Source organism: Bufo gargarizans, chromosome 4, assembly GCF_014858855.1.
Source record: "Bufo gargarizans isolate SCDJY-AF-19 chromosome 4, ASM1485885v1, whole genome shotgun sequence".
NCBI lineage: Eukaryota > Metazoa > Chordata > Amphibia > Anura > Bufonidae > Bufo > Bufo gargarizans.
In genome coordinates, this window is record NC_058083.1 from 187,294,706 (window position 1) to 187,315,816 (window position 21,111).

Here is a 21,111-nt window from a genome sequence, read left to right on the forward strand (position 1 = left end):
GTTTGGGGAATGTTTTCTGCAGCAGGAGTTGGACCTCTCATACAGCTACATGGCAGAGTGAATGCAAGTGTGTATCAGAACCTTCTACAACAACACATGGTTCCTTCCTTGCGTTCATCACTCAATCAGCCAGCAATTTTCATGCAGGACAATGTCCCCTGTCACACAGCAAAACGGGTAAAGCAGTTCCTTGAAACTGAAAACATTGGGCTGGCCATTTCCTTCTTTCAGAGTCCTGATCTATACCCAATAGAAAACCTCTGGAAAATCCTTGGTGACAAAGTTATGGTCAAGAAACCCACAACAGTCACAGAACTGTTGGAAACTAGAAGAGTGGAGCAAAATCCCACCAGAGCTGTGTGAGAGACTAGTGATGTCCTGTGGCCGCGGGTGTGCTGAAGTCATTCAAAGCAAGGGCCTGTACACTTCTACTGATTGGTGACTGGTGTAACCTTTAGAAATTGTTGCTAGAATCTTTCTCTGTGCTACAGTCATTGCTGTTCTCTAAATATGATCATCAGGTTTTTTGAAAGCTAAGTTTTATGTTGATATACTTTGGTTATTTTGAAAAAAACACTGTTCTAATGGCATGGTGTACCCCTTACAAAAAATCCTTCAAATAATGATCAATGTAGATTACATTATTTCTGAAAAAATCAAGTGTTCATAAATTGTTCTCTAATTTTGATCGCCACTGTATATCATTATCCCTCTGTAACTGGAGATAAGCATAAATATAGACATCTGAAACAACACATTTTGTTCCAGCCACCCTACTGAATAAAGCCCCTAGTGTTGTAGTTTTGTCCATATATGTCCCTAATTGGCTGTTAAAGCCGGTTTAAACCAGTTCCGCTATGCCTTATGCCAATTGCACACGGCCGTGTTTCACAGCTGTGAGAGGTCCGTTGTAGCACGGCCTGGATTCCTGCTGAGAGCAGGAGCGCACAGGCGTCATTGGTTGCTATGACGCCGTGCACTTCATGCCGCCGCTGCACTACAGTAATACACTAGTATGATCTATACAAGTGTATTACTGTAGTGCAGCGGCGGCATGAAGCGCACGGCGTCATAGCAACCAATGACGCCTGTGCGCTAGTGCTCTCAGCAGGAATCCAGGCCATGTTACCATGGACTGCTCACGGCCGTGCGCATTCGGCTTTAAAAGGGTATATAACTTGAAGCTGAATAAAGACAGGACATTCTGTGAACCCTCCATGCAGTGTGTCTCCTTCTTATATAAGAACAAGAATTGCCTCCTATCACCTTAAATTCAGATGAGATCGGGATCCTTCCTTGGTAAAGAAAATTCTATTGACAGTGACACAAACTGATCATAACTGTAGCTCCAAATAATGGATCTGTCTTTTTTCTGTGTGTTTCTGACAGATCAGAAAAACGGAAAGTTATATAATGAACTCCGGCTTATGTGTACTCATTGGCCCTGATTTATCATGACTTCACTATACAATTCTGGCTTCAAAAAGTGGCAAAATAAGGCTTTTGTGACTTTTTAGGCTCACTTGCGCAAAAGTTCTGTGACTTTTTGCAGTTTTACAACACTCACTCCAGTTTTGAAATATGGGTGGGTAAGTGAGTATGGTTAGCTATGTTAATGAGTTAAAAAAAAATAATTTAAGTGCACAAAAAGTTGCAATCTCACTCCAGTAGAAGGGTGGATTAGGAGAACTGGGGTAGCTTTTCTAGACAAAAGTGTTTAAAAAGATTTATCAAACGTGACATTTGAAAAATATGGCATAAAGTACAAGAACAGAGACTCAAGCAAAACTGGCTTCAAATATTCCCCATGAGGAACTCCCCGCCATGTTGTCATGTACAGAGCCAAGGTTATGCTGACAGATATATACAGGTGTACCTCCAAATATAAAAAACTTTCTATTAATGAATAGTACAAGCGAAGAAATGAAACTTTCGAATATAGCTTCCTCGACAGAGAGCCTTTCCACCCCCGCCCCTTTTCCATAAACTCTTCACTCTGTATACATGCTAAATGCATCTCACCTTTAGGACTCATGCACACGACCATGGTTTTGGTCCGCATCCTTTCCACATTTTCTGCGGCTCGGATGCAGACCCATTCACTTTAATGGGGCCGCAAAAAATGAGGAGACCACACCGCGTGCTGTCCACATCCGTATGTCCGTTCCATGGCCCCGCAAAAAATAAATAAAACATGTCCTATTCTTGACAGTTCTATAGAGGCCTGGAAATTCCATTCCACAAAAAGCTGAACGCACACGGCCGGTATCCATGTTCTGTGGATCTGCAATTTGCAGACCGCAAAAGCGGCTACAGCCGTGTGCATGAGCCCTAACTGACATATCAAAATAAATGCTTCCAACAGAATTCCTGGGAGAGGGAACAAGGAGCTGCTGCAGAATGAGACAGACACTGCTGCTGATGCTCGGAAATTTCCTCTCATCCCCACGTTGGAGTCACAGCTACACTGCTCATTACTGCTATATAATGTCCTCCATACTGGTGCTGGGTCTGATTGTCTGCCACTGAGAGACATGGAAGAAGATCCCCTGTGTGTACAGTGTATGGGAGACATCATAGCAAGTCCCCTGCCCTCACCATAGACTTCTATGGCCAACCATAACCTAATCTCTCTTTTTGTAGATGGATTTCATCAGTTAATTCGGAGTGTGATGATTTAGGGAAATTCATTTATTATCAGAGGAACACTTTAAAACTAGATCTCATCCAGCTGGAAACCTGGCACTTTTGTTTGCTCAGTAATACAATTTCTTCTCTTTCTGATTGCCATTTAGCCACAACATGTCCTCTGTTTTTATTTAATGAACAGTAACAGAAATTGAAATTGAAAGAGGGAATTCCATTGTTTTATTGGGAAAATCTTAGTACCTATGCAGAGGTGCCACTTGGCAAATATTTCACGGTGAACTGCCTGTATACTGTTGGCCAATTAGAAATACCATCTGCATCAGGGCTCAGCAACCTTCGGCACCCCAGCTGTTGTGAAACTACAGTTCCCAGCATCCTCCATTCACTTCTATGAGAGTTCAGAGAAGAGCAGCGTAAGTATGCATGCTGAGAGTTGTAGTTCCGCAACAGCTGCAGTGCCGGAGGTTGCCTACCCCTGATCTAAATGGAATGGCCTCTTACATTGTGCATGCCACACAAATTACTAGTAGAACCGACCATAAAATAATCACATACTTGCGCCAACAGGAATCTGTCACCTCGATTTTGGACTATAATGTACAGTAATACATGTCTAAATTTGCAGATAAGTCCAGATCACTATTTTTTATTTTGCTTCTGCCCCCCCCCCCCCCCCCAGCACTTGAAATTACAGTCCAGACTGCTGTGCTTACATAATGGACAATGGATTTCAGTGAAGCTCTGAGCACTGACAGCAGGAGAATAGGGTAATAGGAAAATATAAAATAGTGATCTGGACTCCATATCTGCAGTACTACTCACGTATTACTGTAGATAATAGTCCAAAATCGGGGTGACAGATTCCCTTTCCCCACAGACATCCAGTAATCACTCCCTAAAGCATATCACACGTTTTCTGCACTGCACTCTGTTCTATCAATGGGAAGTTGGGAACCAAGCAGCCGATCGGAAGCCACTTCAATGCAGTAATCCATCGAGAAGTAATCTATGGTTGATGTCCTCTATCAGGACAGATGTGAGGCACGCATGTCAGAATATAGCATGAAAGGTACTGTATTTCCTGCTTGGCAGCTGGTATATAAAACGAATACACTGTGTTCTACCTAGCGCAGGCCTCCATGAGGTGATGCGTGACCAAGATAGTCTCGTGATACATCAGGATTTTTCCTGGAGTGTTCTTTGCATGCCTTGAGCGGACGTCTTGAGATCAGAAAATCAGGTAGTGTTACAAATCAATAGTCCTTTTCTTCCTTGGTCTTCTGTTTGTAAAACATAAAGTAACAGCCACATAGAACAAATATTGTCAGAAATCTTGCAATAACACAAGAGGATATTTCATGGAAATCATTCTGAATCCGCTTCTTCTTCAAACTCAACAAGCGGAGCGTGCCTGCTGGCTTGGACGCCTTCTTTGAAGTAAACTTTTTTGATGGTGCCAGCTTTGGGTGCTCGTATTGTGTGCTGTGAGAAATAAACAGATATTAAGAGAAAACAAATGCAATTGTGTCTCTACTCGCCCAGGTGGGTGCATACATTTTCTGCCATACGAAGTGCACACTGAACTAGCTTTCATACTAATTCTTTACTATCTCCACAGGATAGGTGATAAAGGTATGGTCACTGGGAGTGCGCTGTACTTGACTATCTCTGTCAGTCCCATAGACTTGAATTCAGCGGCAGTGTGCAGGGATCCCTGTTCTACTTATACATTTATCATCTATACTGCTGATAGGTAATGATTTTATATTTTGTGAGACAAGTCCTTTAAAGGGAGGCTATCACCGTATACAAATGAGCAGCTAATTGCTCAATCCACGCTATGCACCCTTCCCCTGCCAGCCCCTCCCTCTCCTGGACTGAAAGGGCCAGGTTCCTGCATAGTCATCTCTCCTGGCCCTGTCAATCAAGAAGGAGAGGGAGGGGTTGGCAGAGGAAGGAGAAGCAAGGGTGCACAGAGTGGATTGGGTCCATACTAGGTGCTCTTAACTGCTCATTTGCATATGAATAAAAGGTACTTTTTCTAACCCGTGAACAACAGATCAATAATTTACATTCAGCTGAGCTAGCCCTACAATTGTTCTTGGTTCAATCTCTAAAGGCTCATAAACACAAAACACGTATTGTGGCCCGCAAACAGCGGGCACGGACCATTTGTGCACTGCATTACGTATGTGGACCAATTCACTTGAATGGGTCCCGATCCAGAAGGTGCGATGTGAAACGGCTGCACGGAACCCCACGGAAGCACTACAGAGTACTTCTGTGGGGTTTATGTCCTTGCCTCCGCACCGCTAAAAAATAGAACGTGTTTTTTTGCGGTGTGGAAGGATCATGGATGGGTCTGCATCCATCTGCAGTAGCCACACGGATGGTGTCCGTCCATTGGGGACCGCAATTTTCACAGAACGGGCGGTACATATTCTGTGCACGGATGAAAACATCTGGTGTTGGGGGTGGGAGCAGCCAATGGCAGGTGGCGACGGGGACGAGCCTCCCTAGCATCGGGGGTGACGCTAGGGAGGCTTGTCCCCGCCTGCCATTGGCTGCTCGCCCCCCGACACCAGATGTTTTTATCAGCGCACAGGGAGAAGCAGCGGTGCGGGGACCAGGAGCGGTGCGGGGAGCCAGGTAAGTATATTCAATGTAAGGGGCCGGGCATATTGGGGGACATTTTATAGGATTTGAAAACCTTTTTAATAATGCGTGCAACCTGGCCATTTTAGAATGGGTTTAAAACTAAGCTAACACTTTTACTAAAAGGTGACAGGTACACAGATTGTTTTCAAACACTCCTCAGGGAACACACACGGATCACAGACCCTTCCCTAAAAGCCCATTGTCACTACTAACCCTAAAGCACAAACATACAGGTGTCAGCGTCAGAAACCACAACATGTATACCCATAGGGATGAAGAAAGACATTCAGTACAGATAACTACATTGACGTGAGCCTTGATGGCGACACTGTTCAGCTGTTTTAGCCGATGGTCATGTCACATTTACCTCCATTTTCATAGCAATCATGACCATCAGAGGATCTCCAGCTTCTACTTTATCACCGGCTTTTACAAACACCTGCAGATAGACAGAATATAATAAATGCATGGCATAAAAAGAAGCTGGACACGCGGTATAGTTCTGTTCACATTTGTGGCATGTCTGCAAGGTATAATGTGGCCATCAATGCTTAGCCGCATCCATTTTCACATGGATACCCTTGAGTCCAAATGGACGCCTACTGACTTTAATGACGAAAGAAAGGAGCTGCAGACTGTGGTATTCTTGCTGCCAGAAATACCTCAGAGGGACAGTAAGTCCAATAGAACCTAGAATATGCAGTGCTAGAATCTGATGGATACAAGTCACTTCAGCCAGTGCCACTATATTTCTTACATGTAACATTCTCTATATACACACATAAAAAGGGATATTACCTTTTCTATAGTTCCAGTCATTGGAGCCATCGCCCCTCCTTGGCTCCCTGATGTGCTCACTTCTGACAGATATTTTGGAACAGGTATACCCAGCTGCACACTACCGTCCTGCAGGATGAAGAGAAAAAGAGTGTTCTGTATATATCCATTAGGCTGAGTTCACATCACTGTTTAGCTTTCCATTCTTCTGATCCGTCAGAAGAAAAGAAAAATAAAGAAAGAAAAACGGATGTTATTTTCAGTATCAGTTATGATCAGTTTGTGTCACTTCTGGCAGAAATCAGTTATTTCTGATGAGAGAAAGAGTCACACAGAAGTAAGCCTACTTTCACACTAGCATTGGAAGGCTGTTCCGGCAGGGGAACAGCCTGCCGGATCCATATTAACACTAGCCCACGACTAGTATCAACTTGCCTGGGCGGAGCTAAGCTCTGTTCACTTGAATGGAGCTAAGCCCCGCCCAGGGCAGTTGATACTATTCGTGACGTCACTGGGCCAGCAGTAAATAGTGAGAGGGCTACGGCGCTGCTGGAGCGCCGCTGCCTTTTTAAACATCTGATCGGCAGGGGTCCCGGTTGTCGGAGCCCCGCCAGTCAGATGCTGATGATCTGTCCAGAGGATAGGTCATCAGTTTAAACAAACTGCAGAACCCCTTTAAGTCTCAATACCTTGTCTTCACCAACCTATTGAGCACTGTATTCCCGGGGTAAAGGGTGAAATCAGCTGTCAGTATTTAAAGGGAAACTGTCACCTGCACTATGCTGTCTTCATTGAGGGTAGCATAGTGTAGTGACAGACCAGCTGATTTCATGGGTTGGTCACTGCTGTGATGGCAGTCAGTGCTTTTAGAGTACTGACATGCCGAAGCCTGTCACTACTGACATGCCGAAGAGAGAAGACTCCGATGCTGCTCTGTGCCCCCACCATCAGGTCTCTTTAGTGTTGTGCACAGGAAAGAAACTTTTCAACCACTGTCCCAAGCTGGGGCCAGTGAGCTGCATCCTACTCATCTGTGGTGCACTGCAAGCTTCAATGGGTCAATACACAAAGTACAGAGCACTGAAATCAGTGGGTCTGTCCCTACACCACGCTGCCCTCAGTGAGGACAGCATAGTGCAGCCGACATCTTCCCTTTAAATTCAGTCCTTACACTTTACTTAAATATGAACAGAGGATGCCTTGACAGGAGTCCCTGTATTGCACACTCCAGTTTTTTTTTTTTTTGGGGAAGGTGGAGAAATAAATTAGATGTCTAGAATATCTAAATTGGATATCTTGGCTATCTATCAATTTATAACAGTGTTAAAAAAAGTTTTTTTTTGCGATAATAATATGACGGCCTATCCTTAGGATAGACAATATCAGAACATTGGTGGTCGGACTCCTGGCATCCCCTTTGAGCAGCGGTTTAAAGAGGCTATGGCATTCAGACGAGCGCTGTAGCCTCTTCCTTGCTTACATTGCTCCATACCCAGAAGCGTTGTACATTTAGCAGCGCCTGTTCTGGGCAATGTAACTTTGTCCCAATCAAATAGAAAACCAATATATAGCTGTTACCATAGAGAATAGATGTATATTGTGATCGATGATAATAAGCTTGGATTTAGAAAATTTTCCATCAACTGAGCTTTTCAGATAGGTTACATTTCCCTCAGTCACGAGTTCTCCAGACACGTTCAAGAGTCTATCATGAATCTGCGGCAAAAAAAACAATACAACCTTAAATTAACATCAGTCAAACAGTTATATGAGATGAATAGCTATAGTTGCTTAAAATTCCCACAATTCTGTTTATTAAGTTTGAGACAGCACGCCAAAAGGAATGATTTCAAAAACTCTGCTTTTATTCAAATTTCAACACCAGTGGAACATTTATTACAACGTTTCGGGCCCAATTTTGATGCCCTTCTTCAGGCTACAAAAAGATAAAAATGCACAATCAGAATACATAGAACATAACCATCACTAAATAAAAAAAAATGAAAATGCCCTTAATTATAAGGAAAAGGAAAAAAAATTCTTGCATGATTAGAACAAATATTCGTTTACATGATTGATAACTATGGCAGTAGATCATAATCAGAAAATGTTATACCATGATCAGCTTAAAATACTATGCAGAATTTCATTATAGTGATATACATGGTTGTGTAATAATATAACATGATATAATGACATAATAAAATAAAAAGGGGGAGAACAACAAAACAATGTCACGATTACATGGCCTAGTGATATTGAGATATATAAAAGGTCAAGTACTATCAAAATATCACAGGGCTAAACATGATACAAATTAGGGATCCAGTATCAGGAGGAAAAAATTGCTACAGTACCAAATGCACAGATATAGCTACAAGGCAAATGTCCAACTGCTTATTATATAGAATTGTATTTCCTAAGTGATCTCACAATATCTGGAGCCGAAATCCTGGGTTAATATACCCATCAGCAAGTGACAGAAAGAGCCGTTAGGATGCAGTGGAATAAAGTATCTTTTGGTTTCTTCCTTTTTGTTCTACTTTTGTCTTGTTTGTTTTGTTCAGAACCGCGCTTATGTCTAGCACCGGGTGGACACACCCGAGAAGTACTAGCTAGGTCCTTAGTACGACATCAGGGTATTGTATTGATGGGCGTTTGGGAATAACTTCCCATATCGCCAATATGTTCTGATCTGCTCATGTGCTTTGTTCACCCTCTCTCACTATTCTTCTTTTTAGTCTGTTTTCTGTCTTTTGGTCATGATACGATTAGGTTTGGTATAGTGATTATTCATTTCTTCTATAGGGGGACCACAACCATCCATTATAAGAGATGTCTTTGATATAAATTAACATCACTAATGGGTATTGGGCCTCTATCTAGTATAGGACTGATGTTGCGACCATATAAACACATTAATTTTATACAACTAGTATATATGTACCAAAAACAAGGATATATTACTTAATTATGTGTATGAGCAGTACATAATTAGTCCAGATAACTGTAAAAAAAACGACACAATTAGGGACATTAGGGGTTAGTTTCTGCCCCTTTAAATGTACGTGGATTACTCATATAGGTTGGACATCTATAAACAATCTGGTGCCTAATACTTATATTTTGCTTCTTTATTCTCTATATGATTTTGTATCATTCAGTTATAAAGTCTTTGGGCGCTATATAGCGATTTTGCTTTTTCTTTATTATTTCATGTACTACCTGATTTTGAGGGCTTGCCATTATCCAACATGGCAGCAGATTCTATTCCAAACCACGCGCATGCGTAGGATCCAAGATGGTGCCCAACGTCGGTCAGGGCCGGAGCGGGCCGCCGCTGCAGCTGTATTAGGATAATTACGCCCAATGGGGGCGGGTCATGTATTTCGGCACGATGCCGGTCAATTGGGGACTTCCTTTATAAACCCACAGCGTGCACGCCATGAATCCGAACTCCTCAGACACAGGTAGCTATATTTACTTTTTATAAGCTTTATTACAGATTCATGATCGCTAGGTATGCTCACTATATATGCTAGTCTTCAGTGACTTTTGACTAACATTTTCTATGAAGTTCGTGTGATGTTTATTTCACTGCATCCTAACGGCTCTTTCTGTCACTTGCTGATGGGTATATTAACCCAGGATTTCGGCTCCAGATATTGTGAGATCACTTAGGAAATAAAATTCTATATAATAAGCAGTTGGACATTTGCCTTGTAGCTATATATGTGTACTCAAGTGCATTTGGTCCTGGGGTCAATTTTTTCCTCCTGATACTTGATCCCTAATTTGTATCATGTTTAGCCCTGTGATAATTTGATAGTACTTGACCTTTTATATATCTCAATATCACTAGGCCATGTAATCGTGACATTGTTTTGTTGTTCTCCTCCCCTTCTTTTATTTATTATGTCATAATGTCATTGAATCAGGTTATATTATTACACAACCATGTATATCACTATAATGAAATTCTGCATAGTATTTTAGGCTGATCATGGTATTACATTTTCTGATTATGATTTACTGCCATAGTTATCAATCATGTAAACGAATATTTGTTCTACTCATGCGAGAATATTTTTTTCTTTTCTTTGTAATTAAGTGCATTTTCAATTTTTTCATTGTGCTGAATTATGTTTTATGTATTCTGATTGTGCATCTTCATCTTTTTTAGCCTGAAGAAGGGCACCAAAATTGGGCCCGAAACGTTGTAATAGATGTTCTACTGGTGTTGAAATTTGAATGAATAAAAGCAGAGTTTTTGAAATAATTCCGTGCGGTCTCAAACTTAATAGACAGGATATATACAGATTTCTGTGGTGGAAGGAATCAACCTGGGACGTGCACCTATAAAAGCCGCTAGTGGATGAGTGCTGTGGTCTTATTCTGATTCACAGAATATATAATTCCCACAATGTCATGGGTTAAAGGGTAGAAGGGATCATTCCATATTTTCTTGTATTGAGGCACACAATCCCAGGAGAGACATGGCTTCCCAGGATCAAACATAGAATACTGGATGCTTCTTCAGTTAAACAGACAACACGTTTTGTAGTTACCTGTATGTCATATGATCCATCATTATTATAAGTGATTTTCATGTCCACCTCTGTAAAAGACAATATATAATAACTAACAGTTCCAATACCCACAGAAGGTCTTTTGTTTCAGTTTAGTGGTCCAACAAATGGTATCATGAATACACACAGTCTGTTGAAATTTAAAGGAGCACTAAGAAAATACATAAAAGCATTTTTTCAAAACTAGCAATTCCTCCCTTAAATGGGAGAATAACTGTTCGTACAAACATTAGTTCCAGATCACTGGCCTGTGTAACCATAACCTCTGATCAGGCGGCAAACCAGCAAACACTCCCATGCTGTTCACTGCATCTTGTATGTGGACATCAAAATCATTGTTTGACGGCAGCACATTGCCTTGTCTAAACGGAGATGTGCTGCTGACAATAAAGAAAATGCATGTGAACCAACTTAAACACCAGCCGACTTGCTATCTGATGGATCAGCACTCAATACGAGCAGGATATCTGCCCATGTAAAAAGACCATTAATCATCTTCTCTCCTTTGATCTTAGGCCTCATGCACAGGACTATATTTATCTGCGGTCCACATAGCTGGCCGCATGCATCCTACAATTTATGCAGCGCCCAACATGAAAATTATGCTAGTCTGCCCCAATCAGTACAATTCTTAGCACTATATCTGAACATGTAATATTAATAGGTTTTTTTTTGCTCACGATTTCAATTAACCACTTAAGGACCACAGGTTTATACCCCCCTAGTGACCAGGCCCTTTTTTACAAATCGGCACTCCACAACTTTAGCGGTTTATTGCACGGTCATGCAACTTACCACCCAAATGAATTTTACCTCCTTTTCTTCTCACTAATGGAGCTTTCATTTGGTGGTATTTTATTGCCGCTGACATTTTTACTTTTTTTGTTATTAATCGAAATTTAACGATTTTTTTGCAAAAAAATGACATTTTTCACTTTCAGCTGTAAAATTTTGCAAAAAAAACGACATCCATATATACATTTTTCGCCAAATTTATTGTTCTACATGTCTTTGATAAAAAAAAAATGTTTGGGCAAAAAAAAAAATGGTTTGGGTAAAAGTTATAGCATTTGCAAACTATGGTACAAAAATGTGAATTTCCGCTTTTTGAAACAGCTCTGACTTTCTGAGCACCTGTCATGTTTCCTGAGGTTCTACAATGCCCAAACAGTAGAAAAACCCCACAAATGACCCCATTTCGGAAAGTAGACACCCTAAGGTATTCGCTGATGGGCATAGTGAGTTCATAGAACTTTTTATTTTTTGTCACAAGTTAGCGGAAAATGATGATGATTTTTATTTTTATTTTTTTTCTTACAAAGTCTCATATTCCACTAACTTGCGACAAAAAATAAAAATTCTAAAAACTTGCCATGCCCCTCACGGAATACCTTGGGGTGTCTTCTTTCCAAAATGGGGTCACTTGTGGGGTAGTTATACTGCCCTGGCAATTTAGGGGCCCAAATGTGTGAGAAGAACTTTGCAATCAAAATGTGTAAAAAATGACCGGTGAAATCCAAAAGGTGCACTTTGGAATATGTGCCCCTTTGCCCACCTTGGCTGCAAAAAAGTGTCACACATCTGGTATCGCCGTACTCAGGAGAAGTTGGGGAATGTGTTTTGGGGTGTCATTTTACATATACCCATGCTGGGTGACAAAAATATCTTGGTCAAATGCCAACTTTGTATAAAAAAATGGGAAAAGTTGTCTTTTGCCAAGATATTTCTCTCACCCAGCATGGGTATATGTAAAATGACACCCCAAAACACATTGCCCAACTTCTCCTGAGTACGGCGATACCAGATGTGTGACACTTTTTTGCAGCCAAGGTGGGCAAAGGGGCACATATTCCAAAGTGCACCTTTCAGATTTTGCAGGCCATTTTTTACACATTTTGATTGCAAGGTACTTCTCACACATTTGGGCCCCTAAATTGCCAGGGCAGTATAACTACGCCACAAGTGACCCAATTTTGGAAAGAAGACACCCCAAGGTATTCCGTGAGGGGCATGGCGAGTTCCTAGAATTTTTTATTTTTTGTCGCAAGTTAGTGGAATATGAGACTTTGTAAGGAAAAAAGAAAAAAAAAGAAAAATCATCATTTTCCGCTAACTTGTGACAAAAAATAAAAAATTCTAGGAACTCGCCGTGCCCCTCACGGAATACCTTGGGGTGTCTTCTTTCCAAAATGGGGTCACTTGTGGCGTAGTTATACTGCCCTGGCAATTTAGGGGCCCAAATGTGTAAGAAGTACCTTGCAATCAAAATCTGTAAAAAATGGCCGGTGAAATCCGAAAGGTGCACTTTGCAATATGTGCCCCTTTGCCCACCTTGGCAGCAAAAAAGTGTCACACATGTGGTATCGCCGTACTCAGGAGAAGTTGGGGAATGTGTTTTGGGGTGTCATTTTACATATACCCATGCTGGGTGAGAGAAATATCTTGGCAAAAGACAACTTTTCCCATTTTTTTATACAAAGTTGGCATTTGACCAAGATATTTTTCTCACCCAGCATGGGTATATGTAAAATGACACCCCAAAACACATTGCCCAACTTCTCCTGAGTACGGCGATACCACATGTGTGACACTTTTTTGCAGCCTAGATGCGCAAAGGGGCCCAAATTCCTTTTAGGAGGGCATTTTTAGACATTTGGATCCCAGACTTCTTCTCACACTTTCGGGCCCCTAAAAAGCCAGGGCAGTATAAATACCCCACATGTGACCCCACTTTGGAAAGAAGACACCCCAAGGTATTCAATGAGGGGCCTGGCGAGTTCCTAGAATTTTTTTTTTTTTTGCATAAGTTAGCGGATATTGATTTTTTTTTGTTTTTTTCCTCACAAAGTCTCACTTTCCGCTAACTTAGGACAAAAATTTCAATCTTTCATGGACTCAATATGCCCCTCACGGAATACCTTGGGGTGTCTTCTTTCCGAAATGGGGTCACATGTGGGGTATTTATACTGCCCTGGCTTTTTAGGGGCCCTAAAGCGTGAGAAGAAGTCTGGAATATAAATGTCTAAAAATGTTTACGCATTTGGATTCCGTGAGGGGTATGGTGCGTCCATGTGAGATTTTATTTTTTGACACAAGTTAGTGGAATATGAGACTTTGTAAGAAAAAACAAAAACAAATAAAAAATTTCCGATAACTTGTGCCAAAAAAAATTGTCTGAATGGAGCCTTACCGGGGGGGGGGGGGGGGGGTTATCAATGACAGGGGGGTGATCAATGACAGGGGGGTGATCACCCATATAGACTCCCTGATCACCCCCCTGTCACTGATCACCCCCCCCTGTAAGGCTCCATTCAGACATCCGCATGATTTTTTACGGATCCATGGATACATGTATCGGATCCACAGAACGCATGCGGACGTCTGAATGGAGCCTTACAGGGGGGTTATCAATGACAGGGGGTGATCAGGGTAATCAGGGTGATCACCCCCCTGTCACTGATCACCCCCCCTGTAAAGCTCCATTCAGACATCCGCATGATTTTTTACGGATCCATGGATACATGGATCGGATCCACAGAACGCATGCGGACGTCTGAATGGAGCCTTACAGGGGGGTTATCAATGACAGGGGGTGATCAGGGTAATCAGGGTGATCACCCCCCTGTCACTGATCACCCCCCCTGTAAGGCTCCATTCAGACATCCGCATGATTTTTTACGGATCCATGGATACATGGATCGGATCCACAAAACGCATGCGGACGTCTGAATGGAGCCTTACAGGGGGGTTATCAATGACAGGGGGTGATCAGGGTAATCAGGGTGATCACCCCCCTGTCACTGATCACCCCCCCTGTAAAGCTCCATTCAGACATCCGCATGATTTTTTACGGATCCATGGATACATGTATCGGATCCACAGAACGCATGCGGACGTCTGAATGGAGCCTTACAGGGGGGTTATCAATGACAGGGGGTGATCAGGGTAATCAGGGTGATCACCCCCCTGTCACTGATCACCCCCCCTGTAAGGCTCCATTCAGACATCCGCATGATTTTTTACGGATCCATGGATACATGGATCGGATCCACAAAACGCATGCGGACGTCTGAATGGAGCCTTACAGGGGGGTTATCAATGACAGGGGGTGATCAGGGTAATCAGGGTGATCACCCCCCTGTCACTGATCACCCCCCCTGTAAGGCTCCATTCAGACATCCGCATGTGTTTTGTGGATCCGATCCATGTATCCATGGATCCGTAAAAAATCATGCGGATGTCTGAATGGAGCCTTACAGGGGGGGTGATCAATGACAGGGGGTGATCAGGGAGTGTATATGGGTGATCACCCGCCTGTCATTGATCACCCCCCTGTCATTGATCACCCCCCTGTAAGGCTCCATTCAGACATCCGCATGATTTTTTACGGATCCATGGATCGGATGCACAAAACGCATGCTGACGTCTGAATGGAGCCTTACAGGGGGGTTATCAATGACAGGGGGTGATCAGGGTAATCACCCCCCTGTCACTGATCACCCCCCCTGTAAGGCTCCATTCAGACATCCGCATGATTTTTTACGGATCCATGGATCGGATCCACAAAACGCATGCTGACGTCTGAATGGAGCCTTACAGGGGGGTTATCAATGACAGGGGGTGATCAGGGTAATCACCCCCCTGTCACTGATCACCCCCCCTGTAAGGCTCCATTCAGACATCCGCATGATTTTTTACGGATCCATGGATCGGATCCACAAAACGCATGCGGACGTCTGAATGGAGCCTTACAGGGGGGTTATCAATGACAGGGGGGTGATCAGGGAGTGTATATGGGTGATCACCCGCCTGTCATTGATCACCCCCTGTAAGGCTCCATTCAGACGTCCGCATGTGTTTTGCGGATCCGATCCATGTATCCATGGATCCGTAAAAATCATGCGGACGTCTGAATGGAGCCTTACAGGGAAGTGATCAATGACAGGGGGTGATCAGGGAGTGTATATGGGTGATCACCCGCCTGTCATTGATCACCCCCCTGTAAGGCTCCATTCAGACGTCCGTATGCTTTTTGCGGATCCGATCCATGGATCCGTAAAAATCATACGGACGTCTGAACGGAGCCTGACAGGGGGGGTGATCAATGACAGGGCGGTGATCAATGACAGGGGGGTGATCAGGGAGTTTATATGGGGTGATCAGGGGTTTATAAGGGGTTAATAAGTGACGGGGGGGGGGGGGTGTAGTGTAGTGTTTGGTGCGACTGTACTGACCTACCTGAGTCCTCTGGTGGTCGATCCTAACAAAAGGGACCACCAGAGGACCAGGTAGGAGGTATATTAGACGCTGTTATGAAAACAGCGTCTAATATACCTGTTAGGGGTTAAAAAATTCGGATCTCCAGCCTGCCAGCGAGCGATCGCCGCTGGCAGGCTGGAGATCCACTCGCTTACCTTCCGTTCCTGTGAGCGCGCGCGCCTGTGTGCGCGCGTTCACAGGAAATCTCGGCTCACGCGAGATGACGCCAATCGGCGTTAGTGTGACCTGGCAGCGCCGCAGCATTGACGCCTTTCGGCGTTAGTGTGACGGCAGAAGGTTAAAGGGGTTGTCCAAGATAATTAAAAACCTCAGGCAAGCCCTGCAATAGCCTAAAATAAAATATCATCTTATACTCACCCCTTTCCCCAGCACCATATTCTGCAGTGCTGATCCAGTCCTCCGGCCACTGCTTAATTACATAGTGCAGCAGGGACGTGCCGGTACATGCTCTACCACTGAGGACAGTGATTGGCTGCAGCGATCACATTATGTACACCTGCATGTCACCAACAATGTGATGTGCAGGTGTACAAAATGTCACCGCTGGACAAAGGTTTGAGCAAAAGAAGATTTTTAGTATACCAGTACATTCCTTTAATCAGTGGAACTAGACAAGTGTCAGATATTCTGGTAAACCAGGCATTCATAGATTATAATATAGCTAATAAAACTTACTTGCAAGGGAAAAGTACCTATAACCACTTAATGGACATGGACATACTATAGTATACTATACTCCTATATTAAAGTGCCTAGTCATTCTGACAGAGGCAGGATGTAATAACAGCTGGGACATGGCAGGCCTGAGACCCTTCAGAAGGCTCCCTGCTACTATGCCTAGTACTCATCACCCATCGATTGCATTCACAGGGTGCCGATAAAAGCCCAGAAGGAGCTCCCTCCTTCTGTATTTCTACTCAGATGCTGCAGTCGCTATTTACTGCAGCATCTCAGAACTTAAACTACAGGAATTGGAGTTGTCTCCGATCCTAGCAATCAGAATGGGATGTCTAAGGTATAACTCAGCTGGAACCCGCATGCGATGGTGCAGCAACAGCTTCTGAGCCAGCGCCATCTCTATGATGCAATAAAGAATAGATGATTACTTACCTGACAGACCTGCCACCGCTGCTCCAGTTCTCCTGGCATGGCTTAGTTTTCGCAGCTGCAGAGGTGAGGCCAAGTTGACAACACATAGCCACTGCTGTAGCTGGGAAAACAGAGCAGTGGCACTGGATCTGTCCGGTGTGTAATCATCTATTCTTTATAACAGGTTGATCCCCTGATTTGAAACAGGAATTTCAGCATACATAGATAAATATAAACAATTGTGCATACCCACATACAAGACACTTACTGTTTTCTCCGTCCATCAAGGAAAGGTTCCTGGTATAGAGAAAATTCATTCGTCTACCAGTGCTGGATGCAAATGGAGAGGATCTATCTACAGAAGAAAAAAAATTAAGAATGTTAATTATCATTTAAAGAATGTTGAAGAAAAACTATTAGTCTATGTGGCATCAGATATTGCCAACTAACCAATGATAAGACCAAAATCAGACTGGAAACATCCAGAGATTGGTGGCAGTGTAAGCCAATCCAGCTGTCAGACTCCAGTGGTATCAACCTAGAAGGGGCAAATTCTATATACCTCTGTGCTGAATCATATCCTACTGAAAAGCATGCTGGCCGTAGCCATGGTGGAGGGGGGCTAGACAATATAGAAGAAAACCACAGAAATAAGATAATAATGCACTTAGTAAAGTAGATGCAAGCACTATATATGGACAAAGTCCTCACTCTGATATGATAATATCTGAGACACTTAGTCAATATATTTTGATCAAAACACATCTAAGCCCGCCTACCGAACGCCAAGGTGGTCTCAGGTCAGGCGGGTCCTACGCTAATGCACATGGAGGTGACTAGGAGCAGAAACAGGATTTATAGTCCCAGACTATTGAAACCGTAATACTTGACTTCCTGGGTCCAGTGGATCACTTGTAAATATGACTAGGAGCAGCACACCATATGTGCGGCTTCTGCGCTCCTGAACATGGAAGCCCAACGGCTTAGGTAGGCTTAGCGTAGGACCCGCCGGGCTATAAAATATACAATCATTTCTTAGCAAACTGTGTAATCTCAAAATAAATAAAAAAGGAACAGCTGAAGACAAACCTTCCCACTGCAGATTAAACTCTTTGGTTAATAGCTGCTCCTTCAGAATAAGACCTAGTGCAGCCTGGCACAGCATCTCAGTGGAGGTCCCTTTCTTAGGAGGAAACAGTTCTTTATAATGCTGGGGGATAAAATTAGTATGTACATCCCCTGCTTCAAACGCCGAGTGTCCAGAGAGACTGAGAAGAAAATCGATATTGGTGCTCAAACCCACAATCTGAAAAAAAAAAAAAAGAGAAAAACAATTATTGTTAAAAAAAAAATAAGCAGCTAATCAGGAATATATAACCAAAGCCAAGAACAAATTAATAGCAGGGATAAAACCATTCTATATGAATACGTTCGTCCCCCATACAGTTTTTATCTGTCAGCAGCACTTGCCCTGCTTACACAGGATGATGTGCTGGCGCCTGCACACGTGTGCTGCTGGAAGTCTACTCCCGCCCCATAACTATACGGGCGAGAGATGCGGCCGCAGCACAGTAAACATGCCGAGAGGTGGCCAGGCAAAAACCGCAGTGGGTCGGAACACCTAATGCTAATGTGAAAGAAGCCTAACAGATTAACTTCTAGAAGTTTCTGGAGTGCAGTAATGGGGGAAAAAGCTATAGTTTTTTGCACTTTAAACTTATGACATTCACCGTGTGACACTAATAGCATTTTACTTTTATTGCATGGGTCAGTACGATGATGACGATATCAAATATGTATAGTTTTATTACGTTTGCACAATAGTAGCATGGCTCATGCAAAATAAGATTTTTTATGCTTACCTGTAAAATCCTTTTCTCGCTCAGTTCATTGGGGGACACAGAAGACCATGGGTATAGCTGCTACCACTAGGAGGCAACAGTAATTGCGGGGGAAAGACACACCAGGAACCCTGAAAAGGGACAGGAAAACCCATTCCCGGAAGGCCAGCCAGAGAGCGGCTGAATACGCAGAGGCTCCGGCTGGGCAGAAGAAAGAACAGCCCAGAGAATATAAGTCACGGCATAGGAGACTTCAGAAGATGTGGAGAGCACACAGAATATCCACAAGGTGGACAAGAATGAAGACAAGACAGTCACCAAAAGCAACGGGGCGATTGCGGAAGATACAGAAGAGAAATACGTAGCCTATATCCAGAGGAAGAAGACGAACTGAATATGGCAGAAAAATTTAAGAAAACTGGCACTCCCAAAAATCTTTGCTGGTGATAGATTTATTGGTCACTCAAATTAGGGTGACGCGCGGCGTTTCGGCACTAACAGGTGCCTTTTTCAAACAAGAAGTGAGCAGCAATATGAGTGGAAGAACATACAAACAAAACAGGTTTAAATAACCCACCCCTGGTCATGTGATGATGACATCACGTTGCCGGGGAGACACAAACAACAACGTTGAGTCTTCACAGAGGTCACACCCTGGAAAGTAAATTTCAGTTGCACTGTGAAGAGAAACATTGTTGCAAGTAAGTGACACAAATTGTGCATATGAACATATCCTGCTAGCAACATTCATTAATTGCTATATATTGCAACAATGTGCAACCAACAAGAGAGAGAGAGAGAGGCAAAAAAGAGGACTAAACGGTCTTATAAAAAATCTTATAAGAAGCTGTTGATCGCATAGTCCCGGTTTAACCCTTTAGGAGCCAGTGTCTGTAGCCGAGGGATGCAGAAAGCCTTGCGTCTGAGTAACATTTCTATACGGTTCCCACCCAGTCTAGGTAAAATGACTTCTTTAATGATCTGAAACCGAAGTTGTGAGGCATGTTGAAGTGCCCCTGCGGTCTGTGTTATGTGGGTGAGACCAGCATGCGCATGAAGGAACGCTTTGGTAAACACAAATCTACCATACGCAATGAGAATTTATTACTCCCCATTCCTCAACACTTTCACCAGCAGCGACACAATGCCTCATAACTTCGGTTTCAGATCATTGGTGAAGTCATTTTACCTAGACAGGGTGGGAACCGTATAGAAATGTTACTCAGACGCGAGGCTTTCTGGATCCATCGGCTACAGACACTGGCTCCTAAAGGGTTAAACCGGGACTATGCGATCAACAGCTTCTTATAAGATTTTTTTTATAAGACCGCTTAGTCCTCTTTTTCGCCTCTCTCTCTCTCTCTGTTGGTTGCACATTGTTGCAATATATGTATAGTATATATGCAGGATATGTTCATATGCACAATTTGTGTCACTTACTTGCAACAATGTTTCTCTTCACAGTGCAACTGAAATTTACTTTCCAGGGTGTGACCTCTGTGAAGACTCAACAGGAGGCGTTCACTCACATTGTTGTTTATGCGTCTCCCCGGCAACGTGATGTCATCATCACATGACCAGGGGTGGGTTATTTAAACCTGTTTTGTTTGTATATTCTTCCACTCCTATTGCTGCTCACTTCTTGCTTGAAAAAGGAACCTGTGAGTGCCGAAACGCCGCGCGTCACCCTAATATGAGTGACCAATAAATCTATCACCAGCAAAGATTTTTGGGAGTGCCGGTTTTCTTTAATTTTTCTGATTTTGGGATTGCATCCACACAAACAGAGCACCCCTTAACCAGCACGCTGTGCCGCCTGATTTCATCACACAGAACTGAATATGGCGTCTGGATATCAAGGGCCAAAGAACTGCAGATGTGACAAAACTTGCCCCCCATGGGGGAAGAAGTATGGATGCCCGAAGGCAAAGGCCACACACACCATACCGGACTGCCAGAAGAGAAGAACACTCCAGCGGGAACATGACGAACAAGTCAGGGCTAGAGAACCTGGAAGTCTGGCATGAGAATGGCCCACAAGAAAAAATTCCAGAACAAGAGAGGAGAGAAGCCGTCTGATACTCCACGGAAGGCAGCCTGAACTGGCAGACCTAATCGGAAGCTGCAGACAGGAACCAGAGATAGGACAAATATTGTGCCAGGAAGGGAGGGTGGACGCTGAACGCCACAAAGTCCCAGAAAAAAAACTGGTAACAGAACCAACACAG

At 43.3% G+C, this 21,111-nt stretch overlaps 1 protein-coding gene across 1 annotated transcript in view; it reads right to left on the reverse strand.

Annotated features, from left to right (window-relative positions):
* Positions 1 to 2,839: 2,839 nt before the first annotated feature.
* MCCC1 (methylcrotonyl-CoA carboxylase subunit 1) overlaps positions 2,840 to 21,111 on the reverse strand; it is a 67,693-nt gene continuing 49,421 nt past the window's right edge. Inside the window, exons 13-19 of the mRNA XM_044290827.1 lie at positions 18,132 to 18,348; positions 17,311 to 17,397; positions 10,653 to 10,702; positions 7,663 to 7,800; positions 6,106 to 6,213; positions 5,675 to 5,746; positions 2,840 to 4,131 (exon numbers count right to left, since the gene is read on the reverse strand). Of these exons, the coding sequence (XP_044146762.1) occupies positions 4,015 to 4,131; positions 5,675 to 5,746; positions 6,106 to 6,213; positions 7,663 to 7,800; positions 10,653 to 10,702; positions 17,311 to 17,397; positions 18,132 to 18,348 (789 nt within the window). The 3' untranslated portion in view covers positions 2,840 to 4,014. The remainder of the gene's footprint in view (positions 4,132 to 5,674; positions 5,747 to 6,105; positions 6,214 to 7,662; positions 7,801 to 10,652; positions 10,703 to 17,310; positions 17,398 to 18,131; positions 18,349 to 21,111) is intronic.